The sequence below is a fragment of the Ruditapes philippinarum genome, unplaced genomic scaffold (assembly GCF_026571515.1).
Source record: "Ruditapes philippinarum isolate M1 unplaced genomic scaffold, ASM2657151v2 ctg211_1_1_1_1, whole genome shotgun sequence".
In the NCBI taxonomy this organism is placed as follows: Eukaryota; Metazoa; Mollusca; class Bivalvia; order Venerida; family Veneridae; genus Ruditapes; species Ruditapes philippinarum.
In genome coordinates this window covers 239280-254644 of record NW_026852000.1, presented here as the reverse complement: position 1 = coordinate 254644, position 15365 = coordinate 239280, and the positions used below count along the sequence as shown (strand labels likewise).

The 15365-nt window shown below is 33.0% G+C and overlaps 2 protein-coding genes across 4 annotated transcripts in view; one reads left to right on the top strand and one right to left on the bottom strand.

The window, feature by feature from the left end:
• Positions 1-4389: 4389 nt before the first annotated feature.
• Positions 4390-6084, top strand: LOC132745548 (beta-1,3-galactosyltransferase 1-like). Its single transcript, XM_060734499.1, has one exon. The coding sequence runs from the start codon at positions 4803-4805 to the stop codon at positions 6021-6023; it is 1221 nt and encodes a 406-aa protein (XP_060590482.1). The 5' UTR covers positions 4390-4802; the 3' UTR covers positions 6024-6084.
• Positions 6085-7510: 1426 nt separating this feature from the next.
• The window catches only part of LOC132745703 (rap guanine nucleotide exchange factor 1-like), a 74583-nt gene continuing 66728 nt past the window's right edge, over positions 7511-15365 (bottom strand). For all 3 annotated transcript variants that reach the window (XM_060734670.1, XM_060734676.1, XM_060734681.1), the window contains one exon: positions 7511-12925. In XM_060734670.1, the coding sequence (XP_060590653.1) occupies positions 12784-12925 (142 nt within the window). In that variant the 3' untranslated portion in view covers positions 7511-12783. The remainder of the gene's footprint in view (positions 12926-15365) is intronic.

The following is a 15365-nucleotide window of genomic DNA, read 5'->3' as shown; positions in this document are numbered from 1 at the left end:
AATGTTGTCTATTTGAGCCGTGTCATGACAAAACCAACATAATGGGTTTGCGACCAGCATGGATCCAGACCAGCCTGCGCATTCGCGCAGTCTGATCAGGATCTATGCTGTTCGCTTATCAATTCTATTACATGTAGAGAAACTGATAGCGAACAGCATGGATCCTGATCAGACTGCGTGGATGCGCAGGCTGGTCTGGATCTATGCTGGTCGCAAACCCATTATGTTGGTTTTGTCATGACACGGCTCATTTTATTTTAGGGGTTAATATTCTACATGCTTGTTGTTATAAGAGTCAAGGTCATTTGATGATATTTGTTGATCTGTTCTTGTTATAAATATTGTAATCATCAGTCATGTGTAGAATGACAATGTTTGTCTGTTGGGTGATTGGTTTGTTTGAGAAACTAGTGAGTAAATTTTATCTGGAAAAATCTGATTATTAGAAATATACACAATGTTAATATGAAAAGAAAAATTTACCAAACAGTGTATATATCTGTAAAAAAGACATCCTATGTTTCTTCTAGGAAGTAATTTAAAGGCCCATTATGCCTAAATACTTCCATTTTTTATTTCTCTCAAGCTGTTTATTTTTAAGTGTCCATTTCAAAATTGTAACTCATTGGTCAATGACGTGAACCATCACTTGCATCTGTTGCCTTTTGACCATTAGTACAGATATAGTGATTTAGTATTCTGTACGGAAATCAAAATACTACTTTATTTACATTTTGCTACTTGTATGGCTAATAATGTCACATTCAACGCTACTTTCTTCAGGTGATACTGCAGTAAGCATCTTACACGTTTTAAAACCATTATTTAAACATTATAAAACTCACGTTTTCCGTTTCTAAAGAATGAAATATTTATTGATTTCTGAGGCATAATGTGGCTTTAACTACACAATATTATACCATTCTTGTACTTTGTAACAGTATATAAGTGAACTATTAAGTATTTCATTCAATGAAATGCAATAGGTTTTGCCAATAAATTAATGTACATGTTTAATTGTTAGTGTGATTCTGAATCAGCAAATAATTTTATTGTGTGTTTTTGATGGGGAACAAAAAATGCATAGAGTAATCAGCGACATCGGCATTTGTCATACTGTTGTAAACATACTGTTGTTGAAAAATGTCTGTAATTTATTGAGAAAATAAAATAAAAAAACACTAATGAACCACAGTTGAAAGTTTATTGTTAATTTTTGTCAGCTCACATAAGCACATGGTGTTCTTTATGAACCTTTAGGTTCGTTGGCGTCCGGCCATAGTCTACATAGCTGTTGTAAATGTCATCTGGACAAAACTTGATCAAACTTGCCTGGAATGTTCTTTACTTAAAGTTCATTCAGTTGTTCAAATGGTTATGGTCCATTGCACATCTGGGACAAAGAAGTAAAAAATAGATCCTAAAAGTCTCCATGTGTAAGGCCTAGAACGTATTTTTGTCCTCACATGGACCCCAGTGACATGGGATAAATATCTATGTTCATTTGTACAGACTGCACTTGTTGGGAAAGGGGGTTGCTTACTGGATGAAAATAGGTTGCTAATGGGGGTTTTAGAGATCAAAGAAGATCAAATGAAGAAACCCCCTAATGACAACTTAGAAAACGTCCGTCTGCCCGTTTTACGAGAGGATACTTGAGTGGTTTTATGAAAAAAGGTAATTGTACTTTTTCATGTTATTCATTCCGTAATCGTTTATGTGTGCGGCTAAAAAGAACAATAGTTAGAACGACCGTCCGTCTGTCTGTCCGAAGTCAATTGGTTTCCGCAGCATAACCTTTAAAGGATTTCAATGATTGTGTTTATATTTGCCATGTAAGTATGTTATATATCAAAACAAATGGAAAGTTCGATTTTGACTGAAAATCAAATTATTATTGTAAAGTTATGCCCCCTTTTTTGGCTGATTTTTCTGTGAAATTATATGTGTCCGCAGCATAAATTTTGAAGAGTTTCAATAATTTTTTTATATTTGGCATGTTAGTATTATGTTGACCAAGATACAGGGAATGTTCAATTTTGACTGAAATCAAATCATTATTCATAGAGTTAACGCCCCCTTTTGGCTGAATTTTCTGTGACATATTGGTTTCTGCATCATGATAGTTAAAGAATTTCAATGATTTGTGGCGTGTATGTTAGTATCAAGATACAGGTCCAGTTCGAGTTTTACTGTTATTGAATTATTATCGATTGAGCTATGCCCCTTTTTAACCATTATTGGTTAGCACAGGAAAACTTTTGAAAGCATTTGTATTTTTCATCAATTTATTGTTGACAAAGTTACGCCTCCCTCATATGCAAACAATCTCTTACAAACATGCTTTTACCTCATAATTAGCCTTTTTTCTGTTATATTCGACGGGAATAAATCACTTCTGCTATTTACAATATTTTATTGACTATCTTTAAGGCATATTTTTGTCCGTGATACCTTATTATAAATCGTATGTTACCGTGCCTGAGCGGAGCTTTTGTTACAGAGATTCATTAGTTTAAAACTTTTGAAATTAAAAAAAAACACTTCTCTGTAACTTCAAGTCCTAGAGCGTCAATACTTTTTTACATTGTGTTTTTTGTACTTATTTATTTTTGCTAGTCATTAATCTAGTCGAGCGAGCTGTCTCCTCTATTGATAAAATATTTATCAGTTAGGCCTTTGATCGATACTTGATATTTTACAACAAGTGATTGTCGTTTATACACGCAAATTTCAATTTCATTTGCTTGTATTGTTACTTACGTTCTATAAGGATCTGAATTAACATGTTAAGTCCTTTTTCAGTATTTTGCCCATTGATCGGATTTAATTTAAATACAATATTCCAGTATTTCAGTAAGCTTAATTATAGCTTTAAAAAATACGCTTCTCAATCGCATTAGTGGCTGATTTTACAATATGTTTCTGTTAATTTTGTTCCAGTTTTTAGCCTGGCGTTGTTCTTGTAAAGATTCGACATCAAGGGTCCGGTGTCAGACCCTAATCTCGGGGTTTGTGAAGCACGTGACCGCAGTGGCTTTGCTAAAAATACACGGCGCGTCAACGAAACATTACTACCGCTCTTATTCTAGATATTTGATAAGTAGAACTTTCGTGTAGATTCAATTGATTTCGCTGAATAAAACAATATTAGATTCTATGGTCGCCAGAGGTTCGCATAATATAATTTTATACAATTCGTTCAGTAAATTTAATATTAAATCTGCACTTATTTTATATTCTCTAGATATGGAATAGGAACATACTCCGAAAATATTTCCTCGATCCAGCAAACATGTCAGTCTGTGAATCGTGCATACACATATTTTTCGAGTTATTGCGAATTTAGTCATCTTCTTGATATGGTGGCTGATTTGGAACATTTTTGTGCGTCGTGTTGTCGCTAGCGACGTCGAACTTTCGTCTTGTCGCTAACGATGCACGCCAAACGGCGCGTTGTCGTGCATCGTGTTGTCGCAATGTCACATTGTCGTTCGGCTCAAATCGAAGGATTGGCTATGTGTGTATATATATAAGCCAAGCGACAGGGCGACAACGCGCCGCACGACAACGCGCCGTTTTTCGTGCTTCATTAGCGACAGGACGACAAGATAGCAGTCTGACAACGCGCCATTTGGCGCGTATCGCTAGAAAGCAATAATGATATATAGATTGTGTTGTCTCTAGCACAAAGTGTACCAAATCAGCCACCATACCTAGAACTGCATATTGCCTTGTAAAGATAGTAAAATAAACATGAAATGATAAATCTTGTGATTCATAAAATTTCAAATCGACAGGGGAAAAATTTATATCATCGGAGAACTTGGAACTTTTGCTATGTGAAGTTGAAGGTGACTCGCAATGACAAAACATAAATTATTGACAACGTAGCGCTGTATATTTGAACACCGTGGTAGTGCTCTGTACAGGAAGCATTTTTGCTGTGATCTATCATTTTATTGCATTGTTTTGTTTTGTGTTTTTTATTTTCACCGCAATTTTATGATTGTGTGTGATAAAACATCGAATACAAATGAGCCGCGTCATGACAAAACCAACATAGTGTGTTTGCGACCAGCATGGATCCAGACCAGCCTGCGCATCCGCGCAGTCTGATCAGGATCCATGCTGTTCGCTTACCAACTCTATTACAAGTAGAGAAACTGATAGCGAACAGCATGGATCCTGATCAGACTGTGCGCGGATGCGCAGGCTGGTCTGGATCCATGCTGGTCGCAAACGCACTATGTTGGTTTTGTCGTGACGCGGCTCAAATATGTAATTCTTTATCTGGTATGAAATTTTACTCCACGGCGGTAAATCAAAAAAGGTCAATACTTCTTATTTTTTTCTATAGAGAAGATCTTATAAAATGGTTTAAGTATTACGCTTCCCTATTATACCAGTGACCGGATAAGTACATTGTTTCCTGTATTGTATTCATGTTAAAGTATTTATAATTTATTTTCTGATAGTATAGAATACACCTTTAGCGTTGTACATTTGTGTCTAAAACACGAGTGTTTGTCTACATATGTTTGACATAAGCAGACGTTGATTTAAAAGTTTTAATAACAATAACAATAAAAAAAAGACACAAAGTTGGATGTAAAAGAAGCTATATTTACAATTTGTAATATTTTACCGTGTACAGTATCGGATAGTGTGCAGTATAATTTTCAGTCAGAATGCGGAATGTCTGAATGGATTTTTATTTAAGTCTCAGTGTCTGTTTGTTGTAGAGTAAATTGCGACTGACGCAAAATTAATATAATAAATTTGATTATTTATTGACAAATATGAAAACAGAACAGTACAGATTTAAACTGATAAAGCGTTACTTTTTCAGCAGGAGGAATAGAAAGTGCGTGTTATGTTTTTGTTTATTTTCCGCGTATATGGCAGTTCTTAGACCTTTTACTGGAGAGTTGGTGTCGAGAATTAATGTAACCGTGGACTCTAGTGCGTTATCACAGCGGTTTACATTACAAAATAAAACTCTCATGTTCGGTAAATATTTCGGACTGTCCTCGAAACAGATAATTCATGAGCCGGATAATATATATAATAAAAGCAAATCTAAATTTAGTAAGAACAAGGATATAAATACAACAGCAGATGTACGTGTGGCGGAGTTTGGACCTAACGTAAAGTCAGCTGCCGGCATGAAATATTTGATGGAGAACAAAGACTTATGTAAGACACCAGAAGGATTGTTAGTTATGATCATGGTCCATACAGCCCCTAAGAATTATAATAAAAGGATGGCTATAAGACGAACGTGGGCAAATAATTCTTACTATACCGAATTGGGAACTGTTCAAACATTGTTCTTACTAGGACAGGTTAGAAACGAAACTTTACAGCGGGAAATAGAGCACGAGTTTAACGTGTACGGGGATCTCGTGCAGGGAGACTTCGTTGATTCTTATTACAATATCACATTGAAAGGAATTATGGGATATAAATGGTTACACGAACGATGTCAAAACGTAAAAATTATACTAAAAGTTGACGATGACGTCATTATAAATATGTTTACGTTTTTGAAACATTTTGCACCAACGTTCCTTAAAAAGGATAAACACATGGCGTGCAGACGTTTAATAAATTCTAGGATTGATCGAAATAAAAAGTCGAAATGGTACGTGGGTGAAAGTGCAACGTTCAAAAATCGCAATGTTTACCCACCGTTTTGTCAAGGTTTCGCTGTAGTTATTTCTAATGACGCAATTTTCGACCTCTACAAATCGTCAATAATGACGCCATTTTTCTGGATTGATGACGTCTTCCTGTACGGATTAACGCCGGGGAAAGTTCCGGCGATGAACTATACTAATCTAGTTTATGGTAAAACTGTAATATGGGGTGCTGATAAAGCCATCAACTGTTACAAGCGAAGCGTCTGCAATTATCTTGTTGTTTTATTATGGTCAGATATACCTAATATGATGGAGGCAATATGGCGTCTTATGCAAAGACAGTACCATACAACGACCAACACAAGTAACATAAACTAATGAATATGTTCTGTCATCAGATGAATATTCTGTATTAAATACAGTAAATATTTTAATCAAGTTTTCCTTTTGTTGTTGGATATGCAGCCGGTTATTTATTTGATAAGAAATGTGGATCTAGATCAACTTCTTTAATAAGCCAAAGGCAATAATTTACAACAGCTCAGCGTTTGTAACATCGTTGTAACACCTTCTATATCATGATTGTTTCAAGTTTTATAGCATATTTACATTGATCCAAGATTTATAATACAGATATGGCATTAAGATACTTATTATAATAAGGGATAAACAATGTAATTACATAAACAGCTGTTTACAAATATCTGTTATCTCCTATAATTTACATGTAGTTAAAACCAATTTTATTGAAGATCGATTGTCGTTCAACTTATCAATCTAAAGTCCGGTTTCTTTGAACTAACCAGTAATTATGTTCGTGCCCTATCTGGACACAAGGTCCCTAGGTTGAAAGGTAGACATCTTAAAGGAGGTCCGCATGGATATAAAAGTCTTAAAACATAAAATTTTACATAAAACAACAGTTGCACGTAAAATGGAAAGATGGAAAAACGCGTAAAATGTAAAAAGGGGAGAAAAATATACTCAGATTTAAATCGAAAATCGACTTTTGTGCTTTTTTTATGCTAATTCGAGTAAAAGCAGTAAAAGCGTTGTAAGGCTTTTCATATTTGGCTCACTTTGTACAATAGAGAACGGAGTGAGCGAATGACTTAAAATTCTGCAAACAAGTTATTGTTCTAGACCTACATCAGATGGTATACAAATCTCGAAAATTTATTTCCAGCCATTTCAGGTTAAAAACCTCGGCCGAGTTCCTTTAACTCTTGGCCACCTCTCCAAACTCCTTGTTTATAAATCAATACATAGGATAGTAAACTTCAAAAGCATTATTTCTATAAATAAGTTATTTATAAAGGTAATCTTTTCAGTTCCGTTAGTAAATCAATAAACAGGTTTTTTGTTCATTATCTCACTTCATACATTATGTAAATCTAACACGTTATCTATTACAAGTCATTGCCTCGTTCCCTAAATAATTTAGGATTTAACTTTTCCTCAATTCTTTCTGACAGCAGTTGTCCCTGCTTAATCAGAAAGAGAGAAGCATTTCACACAAGTATAGGTGCAGTTTAACCATGCCGGCTCTATACTGTTGGTAGCTCAATTTTTTTTATATTGGAATATGAACAGCTCCCAATTCAAAGTATAGCAAAACATTCAGCAAGACAAAGGTTAAAGCAACAAGACCCACCAACCAGCAGGGGGCCACATCGACTTATTCTTATTTCTAAAGTCAAACACATTAAAGGCAGAAAATTATAGTTAAGAGTACATGTACTCCTTAATAACAACTTGTCTGTAGCTTTTCTTGAAAAAGTCAATCTAAAAATGGATAACACAATTGTGCAATCACAAAAAAATAACCCATAAATATTTGGTAAAATGAAGAGAAAAGTAATAAATTAAGAAATCATGTATTTATTCACAATGTCTAAATAATATTTTTTCAACACTAGACAAATATAGGTATCAATTAATAGATATAACATGAAACACAATTTTAACTGCACCAAGTACATTAAACATTCTTATATTTTCTACATACTCATCAATTATGTAAGAACAATTTGACTAGTTTTCTGCATTCATTCCCTTAAAATATTCACAACATATTTTAACATCAGTGAAGATACCAGATTATTCACTCTCATTTGTCATACAGTTTCTTACTATAGTTTGAAAGATTTAAAGTCACGTCAAGCCCACATTAAAAATGGTCATTCCGAAAAATTCCAGCTTTACCGGTGCAGGATGACCTCTGTACCCCTCCATGCATTTTGTCCCCTCCATTATACACAAGAGTGGACATCAGGGTAGTTCTTTGTATAGACAAGTCGTCTAATTATCATAATAATATACTATATAGTAATTGCTGATTTAACATGGGCATCATTATTGCATAATCATATTCACAAGAAAAATAATCAGTTAAAATATAAATGGCAATTCAGTGAGATTTATTCACATATAATTGATTTTACATTGTTAACAGATTTTTCTGGGACAACCTGTGTCTGTTTCAGAGCATAAGTCTGACACATATATCTCTCATACATATTATATATTTTAAAATAGACAGTCATATAGAATACATGTACATCTAATAGTGTCCAGAAAGGTTATTAATTCTAAATTGATTTTGCCATATCAACTGTGTAAAAAAAATTTAATTATCACCTTAGTGCGATAATGGGCTAACTCCTATAAAAAGTTGATACAAGTTAACCCATTACTGTGCTAAGGTAACAAGTCATGGCTTTATACTACATAAAACTGTCACACAGCCATTTTTTTTTTTGTTTTATAATATATATAAGTAGATAAAACTTCTTTAAAGTATTATTAATCTTTAAAACCAATTACTTTTGTACATGCTGGTATTTCATTTTAATAATTTAGGTAAATATTTCCATTTCTTAAAGTCCAACGTCAACACTGCCCTTGTTATACAATATCAATAAGTAGAATAAATAATATCTAAGTGAATAAACATTTTCACTATATTGGTCACGTGTGTTTATTTCAAATAAAGTGCAAGCTACATGTTTTCCTTTATAACACACTATAACACTTACGCACACATAAATATACAAGTACACATTTTGAAGCAGTTTATATCTGAAACAAACTTTCAAGGCAAAAAAATGTAATATTATGTGGCTGTTTAAAGCTACTCACCTTTCACAAAAATGTTTACAAAATAAAAACATTGCAATGATTTAAAATTGAAGTGTTGTAAAAATAACAAATCTTTAATAAGCTGAAAATCCTGGTGCATTAGCGTCATGTAAATGTATTAACCTGTGGTGTTATTTCATTTTTTTATTCATAATTCTAGAAAATGATCAAACCACATCGTATGGGCGAGTTGTTTTCATAACTTGAGAATAAACTCCTTTATTCCTTATGAATAATTTGCATGCGTCACAATATATATTATTGTTTAAACTATACCAGTTGTGTGTATGACTAAAATATTACTGGCCTTTGAGTAAATATTCTAAATCTTATGAATATTTTGCATATGTCACAATATATATTATTGTTTAAACTATACCAGTTGTGGTATGACTAAAATATTACGTGCCATTGTGTAAATATTCTAAAGTTTACTTCTACAAAATGACCATTATATAAATAAAGCATGGAAAAAGTATCACAATTTCTTAATTTCTGAACCGTCATTAAAGTAAGCACATTAACATTTTCGGTTAACAATATTTACTCATCAATTTCACACCATTATAATTGTATAACCTTAATAAACAAATCAATATACCAGTATTTGCTAAATATAAATAGAAACAATTCATTTTGTTAAATGCTTTTTTTCTAAACCATACAAAGTACACAAATATTGTGGGCACTAATATTCTGTTTAAATAGAATAATACATATCCTGGTCAAAAAATGAATTCTCATTCTAAGAACACACGTCCCCGTCTTGTTGCCAAATACATGTTGCTTAAAGTAATAATAACATTTGAAAATTTTTTACCAACTGTGATTACATCCATTATTTTTTCACATACACAAAATTTCAAATACAGTTTTGATCATTTGTGAATGACCTCATTTGATTACATGATTAATTTATTTTCTGTGAAATTTAAATGCTAAATATTATCAGATCAATGATAAGGAAAGTAAAACAAAAATACTTCATTCAATGACATTATAAATGTCACCATCACCGAGTTCTCCCTAAATTTCAGTTGAAATATAAAACATGTATGTCAAGAAAAGCGAGACATTAAAATTTACTTTAACAATTTATTACAGTAACAAAGAGTTTTAAAACCTGCGAGTCATTAAAGTAAAGAGAAAAAAAAATCTACATCTTTGTAACCTAACTTGAACTACCCTCGTAAATATTGTTATTTTTCTACATCTAACTCCTCTACAAAGTTTACACAAATGAAAGTAAAAGACAATTTCAAAACATACTGTCTACTTATGAAAAATTAAGGGAATAAATTGTCCACTAAAATGGTTATATCCTTTTTGAAAAACGACATTCAGCCTCGTGCATTTTAAAACCCAGTAAAATACCTCTGAACAGCAACATTCTAAGGGAGACAAATCATTTTGATTGCTGCCAAGAGTTATTGCCCTTGAGAGGTTAAATCACTTTGCGGGCAAATTGACATAGTTGTTGTAAAAAGGTTATTGCTCTACAGAGGGTCTCTATGCAGAGGTTGTACGGTATATTGTTCATATCTGTACAGCGATACTGCAGAAAAACATATCTTTTTATTTATTTCAAGAATAATTCACTGTAAAACTAATAATTTCTAAAACTTCATGCCAACCAAAGATAATCCAAAGTTCTTAAAGCAGTTTTTTTTTTCTTCTTCAAGATAGAACATTTCCTATTATGATGAAATAATTATTGAAATTGCAAATCAACATAAATGAACTTTTGGACTGAATTAATTGTTTTGTTTATCAAATATTCTGTAATGAAGAAAATGAAGATTCAACACACTTGTACATATTTTAGGAAATAAATAAGAAGATTTAGGGAAAACGACAACATGAATTGGACAGACCATTTTGTGTTGTGCAATCAATTGCCAAATATATATGCCACAACCCAAACTAAAACGCCACCTTGTTTTTGAGATATATTGCAACTATGCCCAATGCAAACACTATTTTACAATATATACAGATATAAATATATATGCACACAATAATATATATATATAAGTATGTACAATAATACAACAGAGTGGTCAGAGGAAGGACAAGTAAATGATGACATCTTGACCCTGTTCTAACACCCTGTACTGATAAACCATAGAAATTATACCTTGAATGATTATTGTTCATTACATAGGAAAATAAGAGAAGATAAGATCTTTCGCAAAGACAGCATAGTACTGAATGGTGATGCAAGACCAAGTAAAATATTTTCAATGATCACAAAGGGGAATAACTCTGTAAAAATCCAAGCTTAAATTACGAGTCTTGGTCAGTGGAGAGTGATTTATTACAACTTTATCATAATCAGCATTAAATCTCACTGCACTGAATTGAAATTATTCATGCTTAATTTAAATATTTTAAACTCTATTGCTTTGAAAACTAATAATGTATAAACCATTATTGTAAAATGTTATTTGAAACCACATGGTTTATAGGCAAGATGAAAAAAAGAAAAATCTGTCGAGCTGAAACTGACTTACTGACTAAACAACATGAAATGTTTTACTTGAAACCACATGGCTTATAGGCAAGATGAAAAAAAAGAAAAATCTGTCGAGCTGAGACTGACTAACTGACTAAACAACATGAGCAGAACTGTTTAACAGTATAATCTTCCAACTTGGAAGAGAATGGCATAAAATAGACATCTTTATCTCTTTATCAACCTTTAACCAGCTGGAACCAAGAATGATCAATGTTTGTCACAAGTATACAGCCAGGCTAGCCTGCACATCCATACAGTCTGACCAGGCTCTATACTGTCGACTGAACATCTTCAAATTTTTATCTTAATATCATAGACAGCTCCGAAAACGAAAGTCAGACAAGTTCATGCTAGAAGTTCAGCAGGTTAAGGGTTTAGTTAAGCACAACATTTATGGGTGATCATTTTAAATAATTATATCAGGTATAATCATTATAATTAACTAACAGCAGTTGTCGTCCATAGTCACACAAACAAATGTTATATAACAATGGGTCATGATATTGATGATATAAGTTACTTTATGCATGAAATTTGTGCCTAAAATTATTGACAAATCCCTTAAATATCACATGTCAGTTTCTTGATATCACTTGCAAATTTGTTGCTGATATCACTTAGTTGATACCAGATGGCAATTTGTTGATATCACTTGTTAATTTGCTGATATCACTTGTTAATTTGCTGATATCACTTGTTAATTTGCTGATATCACTTAGTTGATAACACTTGTCAATTTGCTGATATCACAATATATTTGCTGATACCACTTGCAAATTTGTTGACAACACTTGGAAATTTTTAATATCACTTGCCAATTTGTTGATATCATTTTTCAATTTCTTTATATCAATTGCCATTTTGTTGATATCACCTGTCAAATTTGTTCACATCACTAGCGATTTAGAAAAAGAATATTCCTCTTTTAAACAACACAGATTAGACAGGATTATATAGTGTGCTTAGTAAATAACGTAAAAATTAGAGACTGAAGAAAGCTCATATATTATATGGTAGATAATAATTTACAATCATTCAAAATAGTCATTTTATTTTTGCAATGTGACTATTCTTCACACTTATAAATAATGTCATGGTGATATCTAATGTACGTTTTTTAACATATATTCATATACTGTGGTAACTGTACATATGAGCCGTGTCATGACAAAACCAACATAGTGGGTTTGCGACCAACATGGATCCAGACCAGCCTGCGCATCCGTGCAGTCTGATCAGGATCCATGCTGCTCGCTAACCAACTCTATGACAAGTTACAAGGTGCATGGATCCTGATCAGACTGCGCGGATGGGCAGGCTGGTCTGGATCCATGCTGGTCGCAAACCCATTATGTTAGTTTTGTCATGACGCAGCTTAATTATATATTTTCAAAGGAAAAGTTGGTTGTGGAGATAAATACATATCAATATCACAAACAAATCAAGTCAATGTTGGCACACACCTATCGTCACTATCTACTATAATTCACTTTCGACTTTCTTTTTGCCTCCTCTAGGTTTAATTTCCTCCGAGATCTGCCACAGAGCTTCCTCACCGAGATAGTCCGCAAAATTATCAAACATTTCCACAATCTCTTTCTTTCTCTTTAGATCATAATTACTGAAATATAACAAGAGCTGTCAGAAGGACAGCACGCTCGACTATTCTAAGTGCTTGATAGTAAAAGAGCCTTGATAATGTTAAATTTTTTAAGTTCACAAAAGGGCTAATTTTTTTTTATAAATTCATGTTATAGGCCTTAGAGAGAGTCTAATTATACAGTATTGGCTTGACTATTCGGAAGGTAATGTCACAAGGGTGTTTTATTGAATATAATAATACTAATTACCTATGAATACATAAATTTGACAGATAAGGTACAAAGGCTTGTTATTAAGATGTTTTATCAAGAAATCACTGCTTTATTATTATGAATGCATAAAATTGTCCCAAAAAAGGCACAAACCCTTCAGTAGTTATTGAGATAACAGCTTACAAACAAAACTTTACCATGAATTTCTAAGTTGAAAAAGGGGAGAAAAATCAGCCTAAATGCAAGATAGAACTAGAGGATGCTTTTGTAAAAAAGCGCATGTCTCCCCCACTGCTGAGAATAACTGTGAATGGAAACAGGAATGGAAATGGAGATAAGATAATGTAAATACCCGGTAGTCACTTCAATGAAGGCTGTCTATGGATGGTTTCTATTGTTAAGGTTGTATGAGAAGATGCTTCCTAAACTGTTTTGTAAAGATCAAAAAAGAACAGAGTATATAAAACCAGACAACTGATATATCACTGATATATCAATAATAGTTAAATGTCCTCACTGATAAGAACTCTAGTTATCATCCGGAAATGAGAAAATGACCAATGGTCACTGTGACCTTAACCTTTGACCTACTGACCCCATAAACAAGAGGGATCATCTGCTAAATAAGACCAATCATCCTATGAAGTTTGAGGGTTGTAGGTCTAAAGGAACTCTAGTTATCATCCGGAAAGGAGAAATTAACCAACGGTCGCTGTGACCTTGACCTTTGACCTACTGACCATTAAAACAATAGGGATCATTTGATTAATAAGACCAATCATCCTATGAAGTTTGAGGGTTGTAGGTCAAAAGGAACTCTAGTTATCATCCGGAAATGAGAAATTGACCAACGGTCACTGTGACCTTGACCTTTGACCTACTGACCCCAAAAACAATAGGGATCATCAGCTCTATAAGACCAATCATCCTATGAAGTTTGAGGGCTGTAGGTCAAAAGGAACTCTAGTTATCATCCGGAAACGAGAAATTGACCAACGGTCAGTGTGACCTTGACCTTTGACCTACTGACCCCAAAAACAATAGGGATCATCAGCTCTATAAGACCAATCATCCTATGAAGTTTGAGGGCTGTAGGTCAAAAGGAACTCTAGTTATCGTCCGGAAACGAAGAATGGACGGACGAACTGACGGACGGACGGACAGGGCAAAAACAATATGTCTCCCCCCGAGGTGGGGGAGACATAATTATGGATCTTTGTCAGTGACCTACAATTATGACCATAAATGCATATGTGAAGTTTTAAATAAATATCTTTAATAGTTATTGAGATATGTAAAACTTGCATGTAAACATTAACCAAGAGACTAAGTAGAAAAGGGGATATGAATCAGCCTTAATGCAAGATAGAGTTATGGAACTTGGTCAGTGACATACAATTATGACCCTCCAATTATGACCCTAAGTGCATGTGTAAAGTTTCAAGTAAATATCTTTGTATACCTTTAACCTTTAACTAAAATTACTAAGTTTCAAAGGGGCAAATAATTCTGCAAATATTGCAGGCAGAGTTATGCAATTTTGCACACTGATGTACATTGTTACAACAAAAAAGTATTTTTAAATTTCAATTGAATATCTCAAGCAATAATTGAGATATTTGACTTTACAAAAAAACTTTAACAAAAATTTCTAAGTTCCAAAGGGGCATAATTCTGTCAATATTGTAGGCAGAGTTATCCCACTTGTGAATCTGATGTACCTTGTTACTATAAATAAGTATTGTAAGTTTAAATTGAATATCTAAAGCAATAATTGAGATATTTGACTTTACAAAAAACTTTAACCAAAATTTCTAAGTTAAAAAGGGGCATAATTCTGTCAATATTGTAGGCAGAGTTATCCCACTTGTCAATCTGATGTACCTTGTTACTATAAATAAGTATTGTAAGTTTAAATTGAATATCTCAAGCAATAATTGAGATATCTGACTTTACAAAAAACTTTAACAAAAATTTCTAAGTTAAAAAGGGGCATAATTCTGTCAATATTGTAGGCAGAGTTATCCAACTTGTCTATCTGATGTACCTTGTTACTATAAATAAGTATTGGAAGTTTCAATTGAATATCTCAAGCAATAATTGAGATATTTGACTTTACAAAAAACTTTAACCAAAATTTCTAAGTTAAAAAGGGGCATAATTCTGTCAATATTGTAGGCAGAGTTATCAAACTTGTCAATCTGATGTACCTTGTTACTTTAAATAAGTATTGTAAGTTTCAATTGA